At 44.9% G+C, this 20,629-nt stretch overlaps 1 protein-coding gene across 1 annotated transcript; it reads right to left on the bottom strand.

Moving 5' to 3' along the window:
- Positions 1-11,877: 11,877 nt before the first annotated feature.
- LOC142907429 (zona pellucida sperm-binding protein 3-like) lies at positions 11,878-20,317 on the bottom strand. The gene is made up of 7 exons (XM_076056922.1): positions 20,185-20,317; positions 19,344-19,521; positions 18,837-18,972; positions 18,644-18,738; positions 17,830-17,924; positions 12,885-13,007; positions 11,878-12,056 (listed from the first exon to the last, which is right to left on the bottom strand). The coding sequence occupies exons 1-7, from the start codon at positions 20,222-20,224 to the stop codon at positions 11,926-11,928; spliced, it is 798 nt and encodes a 265-aa protein (XP_075913037.1). The 5' UTR covers positions 20,225-20,317; the 3' UTR covers positions 11,878-11,925.
- Positions 20,318-20,629: the final 312 nt, after the last annotated feature.

Genomic DNA, 20,629 nt, shown 5'->3' with positions numbered 1-20,629 from the left:
ATAACCAGGCCCACTCGCAGAAATTAATACGATTATCTCTCGAATCAGCATAATTTATGCGCATAATTACATTGATTAACATAATTTCGGATAAATTATGCAAGTCTCAAATTTCATTAAATTTTCATTATTTTCATCAATTTTCATAACACCTATATATACAACAATCTGCACATGCGTGGTTGCCTCGAGCAATACAAACGGTTGCTTGGTGTTGACGGGAGGTTCTGTGGCGCTAAAGACTCGGTGGCCATTTTGTTTACAAAAAAATGACTAAAAAAACCTCCCAAACAAAAAGTGGCAGCGTTTTGGCGTGAAAAACAAAAGGAGTAGCTGCGGCTCTCAACAGCAACCAAACAATGAAGTTTGGCAGCACGGGCTGAGTGTAAACTGCAGAGCAGCCTGCATCAAGACAAGCCGGAGATAGCACCATTAATGTTGCAAGAGCACAGGCTTAGGACAATCCTGGACAGCATGCAAGGAGACAAGCCAGACTGCACAATTGCCTCTGCAGCACGGGCTAAGAAAACACTTTCTAGCTCATTCTTGGTTCTTTCAGTAAAGTCACGTAGAAGGGAAACTATAAAAATATTGTCATTTTATTTTTTTATTATTTTAATGTTTTCTTTCTACGTGACTTTACTGAAAGAACCAAGAATTATGAATCCCTGCACTCACGAAAGCTTTATATCAACTTTTTAGCTCGTTTGGAAAGCTTTTTGGTGCTTTGTACCTCGCCTGTCGCTTTTCAACACTTACTTTACTTGGAATGACATCTTTTACAAACAAAATGAGGGTACCCCCATGGGTTCCCCCTTGTCGCCAGTGATACCCAATGTTTTCATGGAGAAATTTGAATTGGACGGCATCCTCAAACCTTCCCTGTGGAAGAGATATGTAGACGACACTTTCGTCATTTGGCCACATGGCCTCCCAGCTTTGAACATTTACTTACACCACATTAATTCCAGATGCCCTGCCATCAAATTCACCATGGAAGTGGAGAAAGATGGCAAGCAACCATTCTTGGATGTTCTGTTTGAGAGGAGACCTGATGGCTCATTGGGGCATTCTGTTTACAGGAAACCCACCCACACAGATTCCTACAAGAAACCTGATTCCCACCACCACCCAGCCCAAAAGAATTATTTCATCAAAACGTTATACCACATGGCTCATTGCATTTCGGACCAACACCACCTGGCCAGTGAATTAAAACATGTACATCTGGCCCTCAAGAGGAACGGATATACTGACCGTACCATCCGCCAAGCTGTTTCTCCCTCCATACAGAAACAACCACTTGATACTCCGATCAAAACCATCACACTACCATATATAGCAGGCGTTACTAAAAAGATTTCCAAAATTCTAAACAAACACAAGATCCAGTTCCGGTTCAATAAGTACACAAAATCCGTGTTCTGATCCCATCCGTGAAGGATGTCATTCCTGACTTACAGTACCCCGGGGTTTACAAATTGAGTTGTACCTGCGTTTATTGCTATATCGCAGAGATGAAGCGACATGTCTCTGACCGAATTCGCGAGCACAAATCAGATTTAAAACACGGCAGAACGAATTCTTCTGCCGTAGCTGATCACTGTTACAACGCTGTGGGTCATCACGATATAATTTTCTCCGATACCAAGGTTCTTTGCAAACCCACGGGTTTTTATCAGAGATTTGTTCACGAGGCAATTCAGATTTACAAATTGACACAATTTCAACCGAGAAGATGGTTTCAAATTAAGCAACCATTGGAAAGATGTTCTAAATCGAACCAAATATTAAACTAATTTTCAATGGTACAGTATATTTTTTTCAAGTAGTGGTACCCCAAACTTTCGCAGCTTCCCTTTTCTTCCCTTTTCACACCTCCCCCCCTCGCCGGTCTGCACATGTTCACCCTTTCTACACCGTTCATCATGCTAAGTCCGCCAATTAAATGCTAATTTTTATGCTAATTCCTTTGTCAAGGCAGCTTGATTCCTCTCACACAGCTTTAAGGTCGCGGTCTGAGCTTAGCTGTGTTCACTCCAGCTCTGTCCTCGAGACAGTCTGGTCCCTTCACCTGATGAAGGCTGCTTGTGTTGTGGCCGAAACCTCGTGATTTTTGTTTAGTTATGTTTTTACCTACGTGACTTTTTCCGAATAGAACCAAAGAGTATACCACTTCTAATTTGGTTTGCAAAGTGATCACCTTCCTACACTTATTGGCGATTGAAGCAGAAGCAGAACTTTTTGGTCATTTAGCACTCGTTGTGATGCAGTGAAAAAAATAATTCTGCAAATTAAAACAAATACAGCATACAAAGAACATATGAGGGTATGCCCCTACGTACACGATCATCGCACGTATTGTATTGTGTCGCTCAGCCACGCATCTCAATAAATCGAGGACTTACCATACATTATGTCCACATACACTGCGAACCGAAGGAGCATTGCCTCGCAACGCTCCTGTTGGCAGTGACGTTATAGCGATACTTTGCGATGTTAAATTTATGGCGACTCTTTGCATGACACTGGCATTTGATGGCCGAGGACTCTGCAGAGGTGCGTTGAATATTTCAGTTTCCACCTGGCTGAGAAGAAAGTGCCTCTGTTTGGGTTCACGTGTCGTGCTGTAATTGGGCTGTGGGCACTTACCTGCAGTGGCATAAAGGGCCCATCAGGAGCAGTACCTTGCACCGGCAGAGTGGTCGCTACGTTCTCCAACCCAATAGCAGGATGGGGCTGCGGGGTGTTCTGGGATTCCCCGAGACCCCCACCCCCTGGAACTCTCTGGAAGGGAGGCGTGGCCAGAGACGGACACACTTGGGAGGTGTATAAAAGCGGACCTCTCAACGAGTCCTGGGCCAGTCCAAGACAAAAGCCAGAAGAGCAGCTAGCCAGGACCCTGGGACCCCTAGCCCCGCTGTCTATGTAAGGGCCGGTACTCTGTGGGCCAGTGGTGAGACCCTGGGAACCCCCGGCCCGATGTCCTTGTAAGGGCCGGGTCCAAGTGGGCCAGTGGTCGGGACCTGTACCTTGGCTGGGTCGGGTCAAAATAGCCTCCCCTAGGTGACTCATAGCCGGAGGACCTGAGAGCGGTAGCCCGGTGTTAATACGCGCTAGTCCGGAGGCTGTACCTCCCCAGGTAATACATTAAAAGGGCTGAGACTGTTGCTGTTAAGCGTTTATTGAATAAACGCATTGCCTCTACAAGTCGTCTCCGAGAACTCACTACACATGTACCAGGTGAACAAACAAATACATAAATAATGATAGAAAAAAATATGCAAGTGTGTTTTTTTTTTGCAGATGAAGTTAATTTAGTAAATCTAATCAGTCTCCATACCCCACACCACAATCCCCCGATTTTGGATAACCTTCATTGTAGAGATGGTCGAGAGGCCAAAATGTTACAAGTCATTTGGATCATGCAAATTCTTATACCCCAGCATATGCCATGACAAATAGGACTTTTTTTATTTAAAGCTTCCGTGATTGCAGGAATTCATATTATTGGTTCTACGTGACTTTACCGAAAGAACCAAGAACATAGGACTTTAGTTCAGCTTTTTCTAAGTTGATTGAATTGATTTGTCGGATGTGGAGCCGATGAATGTTTCTGGACTGTCGGGGCTGCACATTTGAATGCTTGTCCAGCAATGTATTTGTTTAAGCTGTGGGGTGGACAGCAAACATAGTGAAGCAGAGTGGAGAACACAACGTGGGGAATAAACTGAAATGCGATGTGAAAGATAGATATTTAAAAACAGTAAGTGCAATCTTAAAATGTATTCTGGACTGAATAGGTAGTCAGTGGAGGGGCCGTAAGATGGGTGTAATATAATGACGCTTACGGGTATGAGCAAGTACTCTTACACCTGCATTCTGCACATATGTGTGTAGTGAGTTCAACTGAATCACATACGTCCTCTTGGAGGCAACACATTTATTTAACACCAACACACGGTCACCAAAAAAATGCCTTCATGGAACCCAGCTTTCATGTGTGCTCCGCCAGGGCTCAAGTTGGTTCAGTGAAGGTCCGAGGTGGTATCTCTGGCGGCACATCTTCATCCGGGATTGCTGTTGGGCGTAGCTCCTGCATAGGCGAGGTGGTCAAGGTCCGCGATGCAGCTTGTAGCAGCGGCCAGAAAGGTCGGTCGGCTCCCGCCTGATGTGCTGCGAGGGGGAGCGGTGGCTGCATCCCTGGGGCTCTAGCTCACTGCGTATCAAGTGACGGCAGCGGCTGTGGCTCCTGTGTCTCTGTCCGCTGCGTGGCGATGGAAGACGAAATTTAGCAGTCTTTTGAAATACGTGGTCAACCAGGTTAATGTCTAACCGTGTTGTTGGCCTATTAGTTTTGCGTAACATTTTGTTTGTAAGGTTTGTTGAGGTCTCGTCTCTCATCTTGTATTTACCTCCGTGCAGTTTACCGTTCTCTATGTGCTATGTGCGTGATGTCCACCCTATTTGTTCCCTCGCTGTGTGTTTTACCCCATGTCCACCTGATGATGATCGCTTGTGTTGCATTCGAAACGTAGTGATTTTTTTAAATTTAATTTTATTTAGTTACATTTTTTTATTTGATTTCTACATATGTGACTTTACCGAAAAAAACAATGAGTATAGGAATTTGGTGTTGTTCTGGCTTGTCGACCTCGGCTCCTAGAACTGCGGGGATCGGCGGCTGCTCAAGTTGCACAGTATCTACTCCTTTCCCCTCTCTCTCCTCAAAGATCGCCGTCAGAAACCAATCAAAGGCGGAGTTATGGCGGTCCAGTCTCTTAACTATGTGTTGCTAGTCTTTTTGTCTTGGCGATACTTGTTCCCTAGTCCGTGGTGGGGCCTCCACCTCTTTCGGGAATTTAGCTATCAGCGGGTTCCGGTTCCTGATGGGTTCCAGTTCTCGGGGACCCGGGGCACTTAGGGATGACACCTCTTCCTCTATGGGAGCTCCCCTCCGGATCTTTATTGGGGATACGCTAGACTGAATCTCACCACTGCCACCATTTTTTTTTTAAAAGTAGAACCTTTATTTCTATTGAAACGTATTTAGTGCCGAGTGTAATAACCGCCACACTCGTAATTAATATGATTATCTTCAGCCCCGATGGTTTCCACCAAATTGTTTAATGAACAGTCAGTCCCAATGATTTTCTTTCAGTTGTTTCTCGAACAGTCAGTCCCGACGGTTCAATTTAGTTGTTCTCGAACAGCCGGCCCCAATGTCGTCCACCTTGGCCGTCGATTAGTCCCTGAACAAGTGCCCCGTCGGCAGGCATCGCTCCTCCTCATATACTTGCTCAGCCCCGACCCTATCGGACAATGGCCCCTCCACTCGACTGCAACACGTATATTATTTACTGAATGAGTACAGTGCCTTCCGGCCACCTGTTCCCAATTATCTTAACGTGTGCTTTCTAGCACTTTCTTTGTAAAGTCTTCTACACATCGATAGGTGTGTGTACACATACCCATGTATGTGGACGTGGATAGGTTTATGTATGCGTGTGTATTTTTGGATAAGTGCACGTGTGTGTGCGTGTGAGTATATGCATATATTGTGAGCGTTGTCTACGTAGAGGAGCAGGGTGGTGGAGGGCAGTGGTAACATCTCGTGTGGCCTCACAGCAAGAAGGGGCCTGGGTTCGATTCCCGAATCGTCACACGCAGGGATGGGTGGTCAGCACCACGCCCGGCCGCCTTTGTCTCCCCATTGACGAAGTTTACACAGCACTTGAGGCTAAGTAGATCTAGGGGACGGCTAGGACCGGTTAATACAATCGTGCTAACTGCCCAGGCTATGGTGCAGTTACACAACGAAAACGCAACAAGCAAAAAGTGACAGAATAAGAGCATAGGTAAGGCACCAGAGTTTTATTACAAGTTTAGCAATGCAAATGTGCAGATCAGAAGTTCGTTTCCAATTCCCTTGAAGAAGTTGTGCAACGCCTCTTCGAAACAAACAAAGCCACCGTGGAACTTACTGCGACAGCCATCACCAGTGCAGCCACTCCCAGAACAAGGACTGGAACAGCACTTACCACATAACCACAGGAGATGTGAAGAGAAAGGGAGCGAGTGACTGAATCCATTAAACTACGGCTTCCACGTATCGTGTAGGTCATGGGGGGCATTTTCCTTGCCTTCTATTTCGTAAACGGGTGCAACAGGGTGTATTCAAAAAGGTTGCTCACCACCAAGGTTAGCCATTGCCAGGAATATACCTCTGGTGGCTGGGTTTGGAGCTCGGCATGGAAACCACTGCATTCCCAAATGTAACTTCCCAAAGCAGGGGAATGCCGAGAGTTGGGAGAAATAATTGGTTAAGCGTGTTCCTCTGCAGGGGTTCACCCTGGCTACACGTAATAGACCACTAGGTATACAGTCACTGTGGACGGTCTCATCACTCGCGAGCTGTAAAGATGGCAAAAACCCTCCTCCAAACTCCGCTACACACAGGATCGACGCTATGGGAAAACAGGACACTGAAATTGGGGGCTAAGTCATACTATGGACTGCACTTGTTCATCGATTATCTGGCGCGTGATTATCTGCCGGTCCTGGGCCTTTCTGGCGAAACCGGCATGCAATTGAGAAATCACCAGAAAATGTCTCCAAAGGCTCTACCAGTCTGGCGATCGGCACCAATTGCGTGACAAAAAAGTAGCTACGCTTGATTTCAGTGTCAAATATTATCATACAGTACTTTATACACGACATACATACAACCTAAACAATTTAAAACACTGCACGTATATACATTTTTCATTAGTAATAACTGAAGCAATACAAACAGGAAATATATATGTATATATGCAGTGCGATCCGGAGAGAGTGCGTGTATTTACTGGAGTCCAGCGATCGTAAAATGCGATTGAAACAAGAGCATAGTACGTATATTACCCTATTCAGTCTTCGAGATTGCAGTGGTATGATAAAGTAAATACAGTAATTGTTTGCAGTCGGATATTTATTTTTGTCTGCTTGCATGTTTACTGATGTTAATATCAGTTTTTTTTTTTACACAAAAAATCCACACACCAATAAACATGCCATACACAAATTTGCCAATTGGATTTGTTAAATAACTACGTGAAAATCGGGCGCACCCTTCTCCGTTAAGCCACCGGATATTCTATTGTAGTTGGGACTCTGGGCTGGAAAGGGTTTATGACCTCTTTCATGCAAACGGGAGGGTGGTCTTTTAAAAGCTTGCAGACGCTCTAATATCCGCACTCAATTTCAGAGACCTTCAGATTAGAGAAGCAATAAATAAATCCATTGATAAGAAGAGGGGGGCTTTAGTTTATCCAATCATTCACTGTTAAGCACTAAAGGGTTAAATATAGACATTTCGAGACATTATCTCAATGGAGGAGGGGTTTCTGTCATTAGGTTTGGGTCCAAGAAACTGTGGGACATTTGTGCCCTATGAGATTATACCGCAGAGATATGGACAGATCTGGCGAGCCGCAAGAGTTGGTCCAAGAGCTCTGTCACTTAAAGACTCATTTAGTTTAAATTCACACGAGCATACTTGACGAATGAGGGAAAAAAATAATTCAGGGAGGACTCACCAGGCTGTCCAAGGTGCCCTGGTCACGGAAGAAACATATCCTCAGGCCTTCTGGCTCTGCATAGATTTTGCAAAAATCCACCATGAGATCACAAGCTTTTTTTTAATGATCTATGTGGCACAAACATCTCCTCGTCCATAGGAGACACTTTGGGGGGTCTAAACGTGGCACGGTAACGAGACCTCAACATTCCCTGCTCCAGACTTTCACATCATAGCACGAAAGACTACATTGGGCAACTGGAAGGCTCACGCCCCCCCCCTCCCCCCCCCCCCCCCGTTCATGCATTTATGATTCTGCAGTCTCTCCAGTGTTGCCGCTTGTTCGAAGTGGATAGACTTGCAAATAGAAACATCACCCCTCGCACTTTCCTATTTTATCGCCAGCCAGCCCAGGCCTCCCAGCATTCTCGAGCTGGCTTCTCATTATTGCTGAGGACGTCGAATTTAATCCAGGCCCCGTTTTTCCCTTGTGGCGGCTGCGGCAAGTACGTCAATGCAAATTCTATCCAATGCAACGGTTGTAAAGCTTCGTACCACAAACGCTGCACTACTTTAGCCCGCATCCCCAGTTCAAATTCCGGCTTGTTCTGCAAATATTGTATATCATCCACTTCAACAACGCCACCTTGCACAACCACACTAGCACCACCACCTGAACCACAACAAAACGTCCACAACAAAAACGACCTAAAAATCCATCAACTAAACATTAACGGCATCAACAACAAATCTCTTGAAATCAGCATCTTCCTACAACAAAATTCCATTAATATAAACCTCCATCCAAGAAACAAAATTAAAATCCACTTCTTGCCCGCCCAAATTTCAAAATTTCACTTTCCTCGGTCGAGACTGACCAACAGCTGGTGGCGGTCTAGCTTTCCTCATCCATAACTGCATTCAATTTGAAGAAATTGAAATCCCAATGCCTCCTTCTGATATCACCACAGGAGTCCTAATCATCCGTATCAAATCCCATCTGGCCCACTCACTATAATCAATATCTACATCCCACCGACCAGTTCCTGTCCTCGCAACTATCAGTTCAATATAAATCGACTTTTACCAAACAACGACTCAATTGTTATTGGGGATTTCAACGCCCACAACAAACTTTGGCACTCTTCCCTTTCAGATGCACGTGGCAACCTTATTGCCGATATCTTGAACGGCTCTCTCTATGTCTATGGGGTACTCAATGAAAAGAACCAAATTAGAGTTCCATCATTAAAAAAAAACAAATCAGCCCGTCAAAAATCCGTCAAATCAAGGAAATACCTCTAAACGACGCCCCCCCCCCCCCCCCTACAATTTAAATTTGAAGAGGTGAAACGAGCTATCAAAAAAGCCAAATATTATTCCACATTTGGCCCCGATGGCATACCTATGCCCCACCTCAAACACCTTGGCATAAGGTTTCTCGCCTCTACCATTAACGCCTCACTCCAGTGCAAACTCATTCCAGGCCATCTGGAAATAATCGACAATCATCCCACTTCCAAAACCCGGCAAAGACCAAAATCAAGCAACATCCTACAGGCCGATTTCCCTACTTTGCCCATCAATCAAGATTTTAGAGGCCCTCATCCTTCCAGTCATCACCACCAACTTGCCATCTCATCAACATGGCTTTCTCCCTGCACACTCAACAGCTCTTCTCAACCTCACCACTCAAATTGCAAACGGTTTCAATGAGAAAAAGCCACCATTCTGCACTATCGTCGCTTCCTTTGACCTTCCAAAGGCTTTCGACACCGTTAACCACCTCACGCTCATCAACATCATCTAGGGTTCTCTGCTACCATTAGGCCTTGCTTGCTGGCTTGCCAATTACCTAAGGGGCCACCAATCACACACTCTTGCGTGATATTTAATTATCGTCACGAAACATCCATGCAGGAGTACCACAAGGTTCCATAATATCCCTAACGCTGTTCAACACCTACCTCCACGATCCACGAACTCCTCCAAAAGGAGTACAAGTAGTCAGATATTCCGACGACACAGTTTACACTTGTAATCAAAATATACCCAAAACGGTAAACTCCATCAACTCCTATTCTTGGTACTTTCGGCAAAGTCACGTAGAAGGGAAACAATAAAAAAAAATAAACCAATACAATTCTCACGACGTTTCGACTGCAACACAAGCAATCAAGTGTGAAAACCAAAAGAAAATTTAAAAAAGTGCGGTTTTTTTTTTACGTTAGCACAACGGATAGCGATTTGACAATTTGTTCAGATGGACGAGTCCATATATCCATATATGTTCGGAAAAGAGGGGGGGGGGGGGGGGAGACGAAAGCTAATGGACGTGGTCTGAAAGCCACCTTAAGCGTGATCAATCAATTAAGACCCGAAATGGTGTATCAAATCCTTCCAATGATTGCTACGCCAGATCCATATTCTCGGTTGAAATCGTCTGTGTTTGTATATGTGGATAGCCTCATGAAATAATCTCTCATGGTAGCCAGATGGCTTGGAAAGAACCTGTCTTGGAGAAACCAATGTCACTATTTTATTGTTTCCCTTCTACGTGACTTTACCGAAAGAACCAAGAATATGAATCCCTCCGGTCACGAAAGATTTAAATCAAAATCCATCAACTCCTAGCAAAACGGCTCGGCACTTTCCTAGCCAATTAATCGCTTCAACTTTCAACATCCAAATCAAGTCACCCTTTTCACACCTGATCCTCATCAAGCCAACTTACATCCCAACGTCATTATACACCAACACCTCCCACTATCGAAACCTCCCAAAATTCTAGGTGTAACCTTTGACACCATGTTCAGCTTTGCTCAACACAACAGAAACGTCCATGCAAAAGTTACCAAACGAAATGACATCTTACGAGCTATAGCCAGCACATCTTGGGGTCAACAAAATGAAACGTTACTCCTAACCTACACAGCCATTGGACGTCCCATCATCAATTTTGCCAGTTCCAGTTGGTGTCCAAAACCTCTCCTCTGCAGGTTACCAAAAGCTACAAACCGCCCAAAACCCCAGGCACTTCACCTAGCCACAGGATGCCACATCATGGCGGCCATTAATCTCCACCAAGAAACCAAAGTTCTGATTCAAAAGCACTGCAAGCTTCTCACCGATCAATATCTGGATTCATACCACTCTACAACGCATCCTTGCAACCTGCTAGGAAAACGAAACGCCTTGCATTCTTTCAGCTCTGCCAAAGTGCAATCTATTTTAAACGCTCCACCACCAAATCAAATTTGAACCACTTGCACACCGCTGCCACCATGCACTGCCTAAACACCTACAAGCCCCCAATTTTGTGTGAGGGGGTTGGCCCCCCACCCATAGGAGACCACGAAAAATCCCTGACCCGGGCAACTCGCACAAAACTGGCTCGACTATGTTCAGGTTACTGCTCCATGCGCTAGCCAATCACCAAAATGGAATCGACCCAAACTGCTGCCCTTTGTGCCAAGCAACGAGAGAAAACGTCTCCAATTTTCTCAGTTGCCCAAAACGCGGACCAAAAATGTAATGGATTGATCTGTGGCTAAACCCTTTCGAAGTGGCTACGCCACCTATAAACAGAAAGTGCGAAGAAAGAAACAGCACATGCAGTCCTTGAACATTTGAGTTCTAAGCGTAAGGAAAAGGAGAGGTTCTAGGCCAGGTGGTCCCCTCTTATACAGAGCCCGATACGAGCTGGCCGGATTGGGGGAGCCAGGGACCGAAGAGGGGTCTAGCCCCTCAGTGGTAAATCAGGAGCACAAACGGAATGGTGTACGGATAGTATAATATGCCCATCAGCTACATGCTTTGATTTTAGGGGCCTCATTTGCCCACCCCCCTTCCACTCTTCCTTCTCCGCCCTCAGTCTCCCACATTCGGTTCGCTACATTTCCCCTCACACCCTCCATTTGAAATGCCCATCTACCCCCATGCCCCCCTCCTATTTTTTTGCACGGTTGTTGTACCTTACACATTGCCCGTCTTTGTAATGTACCAACAATGCCCAATTACTGCAACCGTTGTAAACTTTAGGCGCCATTTTATAGCAGAGTAAAGTGGCATAAGAATGCATTTCTTACGTGAAATTGGTCAACTGCTCCATTGTACATGGCAAAGAATGACTGCCAGTTAAGACAATTGGGAAGGTTTAAAAAAAAATTGTCCATACTTAGGTACATCCCACTAGTCCTGGCACGCATGAATTGGAGACCACCTAATCGTTTCCATACTCACCCTCATGAACTGCGGTATGGCGTAGTTACACGAAGTGCTCGCAACACCAAGCAAAGACCCCACAAGACCAGAAGCAGTAATGCACCAGAGTTTTATTATCATATGTTAAGCAAAGCAACTGAAGATTAGAAGCTCGTTTCTAATCCCTTTGAAGGAGTCGCGTGACGCCTCTTCGAAACAAACAAAGCCACCGTGGCGCTTGCCGCGACAGCCATCACCAGCGCAGCCACTCCCAGACCAAGGATGGGAGCAGCACCTGTAAAACACCAATTGAGAGAAAGGGCTGGTGGCTAACTGCGGAGCTGTTAAGCTAGGGTTTCCACATGCCGGAGGTTGTGGGGGAATTTGACCTGTCCAAGTATTTGTCAAGGTGTGAAAGGCGTGCCGTTCAAATATGTCACTCACCAAGGGTTGGCCATTTAACACTGGTGGATGGGTTGAGTTCAGCATGGTCACACATCTTAGCTCATTTAAAAAACAGCTTGCTATCTTAAATATGTTTACAGCTGACGTCCAAAGGACATTTAAGGAGGATCATGGCAATATCTGTTAGGCATTGCTGTAATATCCGTGTTTTGTACCTCGAAAAACAAAATTGCTTCCTCCCCAAATTGCATAAAGTTCCGTATAGAGATTAAGTATTACAGACTGCTAATCCAAGAGGTCAACCAGAGAGTCATTGCCTCATGGACGTCCTGGTATAGCCTTAATTGAATCAGCTGGTATGTAAAAAAGGTTTTATCCTTTCTGGCAATAAAACAGGTGGTCATATATTTACACCAAATAGATACCTTTTACAAGGAATTAAGTCTGGATTAACCACACGTACTTTTGGTGAACAGTCTTTTTACATAAAGGTATCATCTTCGAAACGAATTGGTCTACAGAGACAACCTTCATGGCCTAGTCCGAGTCAAACCAGAAAACCGCAAAAGGCGAACAGTACAAAGACAATCCATGCATCAGAGCATTTAGATCTCTGGGTGAGCAGATACATCACCTTCATGCCAGAATCAAAGTATGAAAACTAATCGCTTTTACCCTGAGACTAGAAAAGTGCCATGAAAAAATCTGGTAGCTTTACCTTTGGATGCAGAAACCCGTGGCTGCTGCTGTTTTGCAGGGCTGCTTGGCTCAGCATTATCTGAGAAGGGCTTGGCAATCACGATGGGGCCCAGCATCACATCTTCAACCGCATACGACGGTCCTGAGTAAGAGAACCACATTGGTCATGTGGCGAATGCCCAGGCTTTAGAGCTTGGTTTTTTGTAGTCCATATTACCAGTGATTTTGCCCATTTCTTTTTCTCATGCTTTAATCGGCTTATAGCACTGGGGCACATAAATGGTCAGTCACAACTGCTGCTGAAAGTTGTGAAACTAGAATTACTTTGGGGCAATTTAAAGCATACGTTTCCACAGATGGCTGGAGGAAGGGGGGAAAGAGGTGCCAGGCCTTGATGCGATTTAGGAAATTACTTGAAAAATAAATTCGAAGGCACACCGAACAAACGGTCAGAAAGGCTGGCCGAAAAATCAAAGGAATTCCAGTCCATTAGAAGACGAGCCGAGGTGGGAGAAATTCGGATATAATTAAGCCAAATAAGAAAATCAGTCTTGCAACGGCAAGCTCCCGTGTATGGTCCGCGAAATCAACCATGGATGTGGAGTCTCGCAGAAGAGGGGCGACGTGTTGCCAAGTGCGGCTCTGACAGAGTATCGCTGAAAGTCTTATTTTACTTTCGTCGTGATGTTGAGTTGAGGACTGCCACCAGTTGTATTGCACCAAGTTCAAAGAGTTGCGAGAAGCTAAGATGGCGTGCAAATACATGTTTAGAAGTCTGCAAATTCAGCGAGGACCTGTGAATAGCAGCCGACAGCGGCAGGAACCCTCCTGAAGGAAGGGTAGTCGCGCTAGCCAGCTGCTACTTCTTAGGACCAGCAACGCAGCAGCTAATGATTAACCACGCGCGTGCGGACTCGCAAACCCGAGCAAACTCCAGCAAAGGTCGCGTCTACAAGGATCAACAGGGTCTGGTGCCAAGGAGGGGGGGGGGGGGGGGTGAAGCTTTGCAGCCATTGGATGAGCTGCGAGTGCCGACGTCATCATCACGCACATTGACGCAGCCCGAGGCAGACCCCCATCATCCCTGCCAGCACGGGCACCGATGACAGCATGAGCATCGTGGCGACTCAACCACCGAGCGGTTGAGAGACTGACAAACAGCAGGTGAGGGCGCCGTGTGTGACACGCCGAACCGAGGCATTTTCGGTAGAAAGAACGCCACAACCTTGGAAGCCGCCAACTCAGTTGGCAAGACGCGCATAACGGGACGAAGATTTTGATTTAAAGCTTTCGTGACTGCAGTAATTTATATTCTTAGTTTTTTCGGTAAAATCACGTTGAAGAGAAACAAAATAATAAAATATATAAACAATAAAAAATTCTCACGACGTTTCTACCATAACTCAAACGGTCATCTTTTTGCGTCCTTTCACTGGAAAGACCACCTCTGCGGTACAAAATTCTACTCACCTGGTATCGACAATCAAGGGTATTTCCCTGTCCCCAGACGACCTGCTTGTCAGTTTTGATGTAGTTTCCTTATTCACCAAGGTTCCTGTACCTGACACCATTGCAATCATTGAAGACTTGGTTCATCAAGGACTAAACACTGAGGTACCCCCCCTGGTGAGACACTGTTTAACCAATACATACTTCACTTGGAATGGAACTTTCTACAAACAAACTGTGGGCACCCCAATGGGCTCCCCCCTTTCTCCAGTTATAGCTAACATTTTCATGGAGAAATTTGAGACTGACGCCATCCAGACTGCAACTCTGCGCCCAACCTTATGGAAGAGGTACGTGGATGACACTTGTCATCTGGCCACATGGCCGGCCTGCTCTAGACCAATTCTTCGACCACATCAATTCCATACACCCAGCCATCAGATTTACCATGGAAGTCGAAATAGATGGCAATATACCTTTTTTGGATGTCCTAATTAAAAAGAGACCTGATGGTTCAATGAGCCAATCTGTCTACAGGAAAGCTACCCATACGGATGCTTATCTGAAACCGGATTCCCACCACCATCCATCACAGAATAATTCTTTCATCAAGACTCTGTATCATAGAGCCCAATGCATATCCGACCAGGAACACATAAGCAGTGAACTCAAGCACGTACACCAAGCTCTTAGGGCCAATGGTTACTCCGACTATACAATCCGCAAAGCTATCACTCAAACCATGAAGAAGAACCCTCTTGAGGAGCCTTTCAAAACCACCACTTTACCCTACATTGCTGGGATCACAAAAAAAGATCTCCAAAATCTTGAATAAACACAAGATCCAGGTCCGTTTCAACACATTACATAAAATCCGTGATCTGGTTCCGTCTGTAAAAGATGCGAGTCCGGACATACAATACCTTGGTGTCTACAAACCAAGTTGCCTCTGTGGTAGTAGTTACATTGGAGAAACCAAACGCCATGTCTCGGACCGCATTCATGAACACAAAGCAGACCTTAAACACGGTAGGACCAACACCTCGGCCGTAGCAGATCATTGTTCTAATTCAGTAGGCTCACATGCCATTGACTTTTCCAAGACAGAGGTTCTTTGTAAGCCATCTGGCTTCCATGAGAGATTCGTTCATGAGGCTATCCACATATACAAGCAGAGACAATTTCAACCGAGAAGATGGATTCTATCTTAGCAATCATTGGAAAGATTTGATAAACCATTTCAGTTCTTAATTGATTGTTCACGCTTAGTGGCTTTCAGACAGCATACATTATAAAAAAATTCTCCCCCCCTCCTCTTTTCAAAATATAGATGGACTAGTCCTGGGTAAACTGCCAAATCGCTGCGCGTGACGCTAACGTTTTTTTTAAATAAATAAATGCGCCGTTTAAAACTAAATTTATGCAAACCACCACATCTGAAGATGACCGTTTGAGTTGTGGTCGAAACGTCGTGAGAATTTTTTTATTGTTATATATATATATTTTATTATTTTGTTGTTTCTCTTCAACGTGACTTTACCGAAAAAACTAAGAATATGGGACGAAGATTGTTACAAAAAGTTCTGCGTTTCAAAGAGGGTTGCCATGCCAAGGTGGCATGTTAAGGATTTTCCGATCGTGAAGAGCATTGTTCCGTCGCTTGCGTTACACGAATACGGTCGTTTAAAAGTAATTTTAGTCATTCGTTTTGTTAATTGCATAACCTTACCAATTAATTGCTGACGCTAAATATATACAAGCATCTATGTTACGAATTTACCACTCATTGGAATACTATGGCGTTGAGATTCTTCTTTTTGATGCCCCATTAGCCAATTGCTAAGTATCTGATAGCCAAACAGGCACACATCCCCTTTACCGTTTCAGGGCATTTCGTTAAGTGCACAATCTTACCAATGAATTCATTGACGTTTACTTTTGCCCTTGGGCACATGTTCTTTAGCACGTTCCGTATGAATAATCATTGTTACAGACATCTATTATCGCGCTGCTCCGAGGAGTTGGTCAATTGTTCTGTTGCTCAGTATTAACAAACGTAACCATGATGGTTAATTGTACGGATAAGTAGGCCATTTTCAGGAGTACCGTGTTGACAATTCCGATAAGGGTGTTCGCAAATTAAAGTGTTCTTAGATATTACGGTTGCTTAGCACAGAAGAGTGAGTGGTTCCTAAGTGCATGCATAGTAATCTTAATTAGACCGTGGTGAGATCTGAATTCTGGGACCTCACGGAATTACTCAAACACAATCAGTTAAAGCGAGAATCATTGCACTGGCAATATTTGGTAATACAGACCATGAATTGACATAATTTCATTAATTTAGACATTTTTTTCTCAAGAATATATGCAGCAGCGTCCATTTGGAGTGTAGGAGGGGGCATTAGCACATCCTAATGCGGCTCCACGGAGGAAATGTTAAGTACTTGCAGTTTAAATTTTGATTTAAAGCTTTCGTGACTGCAGTAATTCATATTCTTAGTTTTTTCGGTAAAGTCACGTTGAAGAGAAACAACAAAATAATATATATTTTGTTATTTTGTTGTTTCTCTTCAACGTGACTTTACCGAAAAAACTAAGAATACTTGCAGTTTGCAAAGAATCCTACGCAGCAAAGCTTAATGTTAAAGCCTTTGTATGCAAGCTATCAAATTCAGACGCAAGAAAATTACATTAATGTCCTTTCATAAAGCATCATCGTTTTGCAAAAATAAAGTCATCCTACTAGGGAAATCCCCACAAATCATATGCCACGCAATTTGCAGTACAGGCGACCCGTAAATGCCGTAGCTTTATATAGTTTGAGCAATCATGCACAATTGCTTTGTATACCAATTTAGCCATTACGGGGGCTTGCGTCAGCCTTCCATGGGTATATTTTTTCCCACATTTCCTGCATCATCAGCCAATAGAAATGCAGAGCGGACGACAGATGCGAGGCAGGCAGCGACACTTCAACCTTTGCCGTGTAAGCATCTTGCCTATTACATTGTTGGGGCAAGTGCCGTTAGACAGAATTGGACTTGGCCATGTTGGTTTCACTTGGGGCGACATTTTACACATTGCACCAAGTATTCATTTAACAAGGCTTAAATAGACCTTGGGGAGGCCCAAGACCAGTTCGGAGCAGTATTACCTGGTGTTGGGGCGGGGGGAGGGAGAAGCAGAAATTGAATTCTGGTTGGAGAGTTTTTAGCATTGTACTACTACTTCATCCGCGCATACAATTGCAAGGACAGTATTTACCTGCCATTTATTGTATGGGAATGTTTTTTACAATGTCAATTTAGTTTACTTGGCACATTATAGTACTTATTTCAATGGTGATGCCTCCATTTTTAATTGCCACATACCTAACACCATTATCTAGGTAAGGTTTACATAGTGAAAGTCAGTTTGGCTTTAAATGACACTTTCCAAGAACTACACTCCCTTGATATTCAAGGGTCTCCTGTACAAGACTAAAAATGGCCGATGATGACGGCTGTACTCACCAGTCACTGCTGCCGCATCCCTGCGCCTTCTTCCACTGGGGCACGTGGACTCGCAGCAGCTGCACACCGAGTCCAAGCCATCAGCAGAGACCCACCTGCATTGCACACAAACGGCGTCTGTAGTGGCATAGGCAATGCTCACGCGTATCCGTTCACATTTGAGGAAAGTGCCAATCGAGCACCTGTTTAGGGCAAGCAACGTACAGTGGTGTACCATTGGGCCAGCACCACGCTCGACCAGACTGATGGCGACAATACCACTCGATGGGAGCAGTGGCCAGGAATCCAACTCTGGGCGTAGTTTTGTTAAACTGTATGGACAGCACCCGACCTGTAAAGTCAGAGCCTTCAAGGAAAAGGATTGCAAGTATTTGTAGCATCAAGGGGCAGCCTGTGGCCAGCCCAAGTGATTAGCATGAGAAAAAAATCTACGAAGGCAGATCTCAGTTGATGCTCCTGATATTAGCCACGAGTGAGATTTGAACTCTGGCTACCAGGCTCCGAGATTTTTAAAAAGGAGCTCAAACGAATTACGGACACCGCATGCAGGCTTCTGCACTTGTTGCTAAACTCAAGGCAAGTGCAGGCTATGACCAATAACCACCTGAATACATCTAAACAAGAGCAGACCCGCGGGACTACACAGGAATTATGATACCAGTTGCAGCTAGAAACCCAAGTCAGGTCTAGGGGATCCTAGTTAAGCACACATGCATGCAATATGGTAGTCCACATGCAAGGCATGGATTGAGCTATTGGATGGGAGACGCCAAAAAAAAAAACATTTCTGGGCAATGCAAGGAAGCAGACCAACCTGTATGCAGCCGAGGGGCTGTAGGTGCAAGCTTTATTGACAGCTGTTGGAGATGTTGCAACATCTGCAACCTTCAGCTGGCAGAAGACAAAAACCTGGACCGAGAAGAGGAAGAGAGTTTCTCACTCAACCACACTGCCTACCACGTGGTTGAAAGGTGGTTTCTGTAGAAGCCTGCATGACGGTGGATCACCTGATCGCCATTGTTGGTCAACGTCGCAAGGAAGCGGAAGGAATCTATGAAGAAGCGAAGGACGTTGTCACTTTGCCGGAGCAGGAACCCAGAAGTAAGGTGAGCATCATACGAGACTTTGCCATCCACCAGACACCTGCACAGACACCGTAGACGTATGACACGTGGCTTTACATAGGGCAGGCTAGCAGAAAGCCAGCGCTAGGAGATGTCATACTCCTCTTCCACTGTATAATGCTGCACCGAGCCCCACCGCTTCAGGGGCTCCTCCCACCCACAAACCAAAGCAGTCAATGACGCACAATACAACATCTCTGATCAGTAGTGTATTGACCGACACCACATGACAAAAAGCATTCACCATATACCTGGGCAGGCTTAACCATCAGCAAGATTCAGCAACATTCCAAGGTCAGGCTCTGTTGTATGCTCAAGCAGTGGAATGCCACCTTTACGACAAGGAGCATAAACATTCAGACAGGATTAGGAGAGAGAGAGAAATCTCACCCAGAGTTAGAAATTATTTGGTAGCTGAGGGGAGAGTTCCTGTCTGGAACCGGGGTTGCAAAGCAGCTGACCACGAAGATCCTGAGTGGAACGTGGTTCACTGTCTGCACGCTCGCCTCGACATTCAGAGTCTGGCCCAGCTGGTATACGGTGGAAGGTCGCGCCACACTCCAGTCGTCTAAATAAAAACAAACAATTAGACACTATCAAAACACAATTACCAAGGCCGAGTGCAGACTCAAAGCGCAGCTAGGAAAGTGCTTGCTCACGCCACTGCTTGTGGAAGAATCCCAGATAAATCATGGGATCTTCTGTCAGTACCAAAATGAGAATAGGTTTACCTTTTTTTGGCAACAGGTGTTAAGATGTCAAAACACCAAACTGAAACCTTTAACGAGGAATGATGTCTGCATTAACCACAAAATGTGGTCATAATGGAAATAGAATACTCTTATAATATATGCATTAACTTATAAACCGATTGCTCGAAAAAAAGCTCTGGTTTGCACCGGAGTCTCTAGGCTCAAAAGAAAGCCGTCTGGTGTGGACCAGTTTTAAAGGCAATGCATTTATTATTTGAATTCTGACCACAAGCATTGTGTTTAAATGCAGACAAGATTCCTTGCAAAACGTTTCAGTTTGGCGTTTTAACATCTTAACACCTGTTTTGTTGGCAGAAAAGAGAAACCTATTCTTAAACCTCAAAGTTTTAGGGACCTCGGTCATATATCGGACCTATTCTTTAATACAAAGCAAACATCTTGAAGGGTTTATAATCTAAACTGCCATCCTTTGTAGCAGCCATGTGCAGAATAGGCAAAGTCCTAACATCACCACTGACCGGTCATGAGCCTCAGCGTGAAGCTCAGCTGCTGCTGCATAACCTTGGCGCTGCTGAAGGGGATCCATGTGGGTTTGATGGCATTGCTGGACACGTTTCCCTTCCTGCAGCGAGGAGAAGATCAGGCATACATTCTCTACAACGAGCAGAGGTGGGTGATTCTCAATAGCACTAATTGTGACCAGATTATTGTGGCAATGCCGTTAACATCTTGCAAAAAATAGACAAGCGAAGATATACATAACCATATTTTCAGAGTATATTTACCATCGCAAAGTGCAAGAAGTATAACCGATGAGGACCAAATAAGAGCAAGTACGAGACTTGGTGCAAAGAATGCTATGCAATGGAGTAGAATTAAGGGGACCGTGGTTCACACAGTATGCAATGCATGCACCACTTCAGGCGTGGATACGTGCAAGGCAGGATGTTTTAGGCAGGGCAC

Source organism: Petromyzon marinus, chromosome 79, assembly GCF_048934315.1.
Source record: "Petromyzon marinus isolate PM22_M1 ecotype Great Lakes invasive population chromosome 79, UKy_Petmar_22M1.pri1.0, whole genome shotgun sequence".
NCBI classification, from domain to species: Eukaryota; Metazoa; Chordata; class Hyperoartia; order Petromyzontiformes; family Petromyzontidae; genus Petromyzon; species Petromyzon marinus.
The sequence above is the reverse complement of the archived record's forward strand: the minus strand, read 5'-3'. Positions and strand labels throughout refer to the sequence as shown.

What these genes read in the sequence shown, in the direction of transcription:
- LOC142907429 (XM_076056922.1), bottom strand. Translation starts at nt 20,224, where the DNA reads ATGCAGCAGCAGCTGAGCTTCACGCTGAGGCTCATGACCG. An exon ending in CACGCTGAGGCTCATGACCG is followed by an intron (nt 19,522 to 20,184) that starts GTCAGTGGTGAT and finishes GTTTTTATTTAG; the next exon opens with ACGACTGGAGTGTGGCGCGA. An exon ending in TGACCAACAATGGCGATCAG is followed by an intron (nt 18,739 to 18,836) that starts GTGATCCACCGT and finishes TTCTCGGTCCAG; the next exon opens with GTTTTTGTCTTCTGCCAGCT.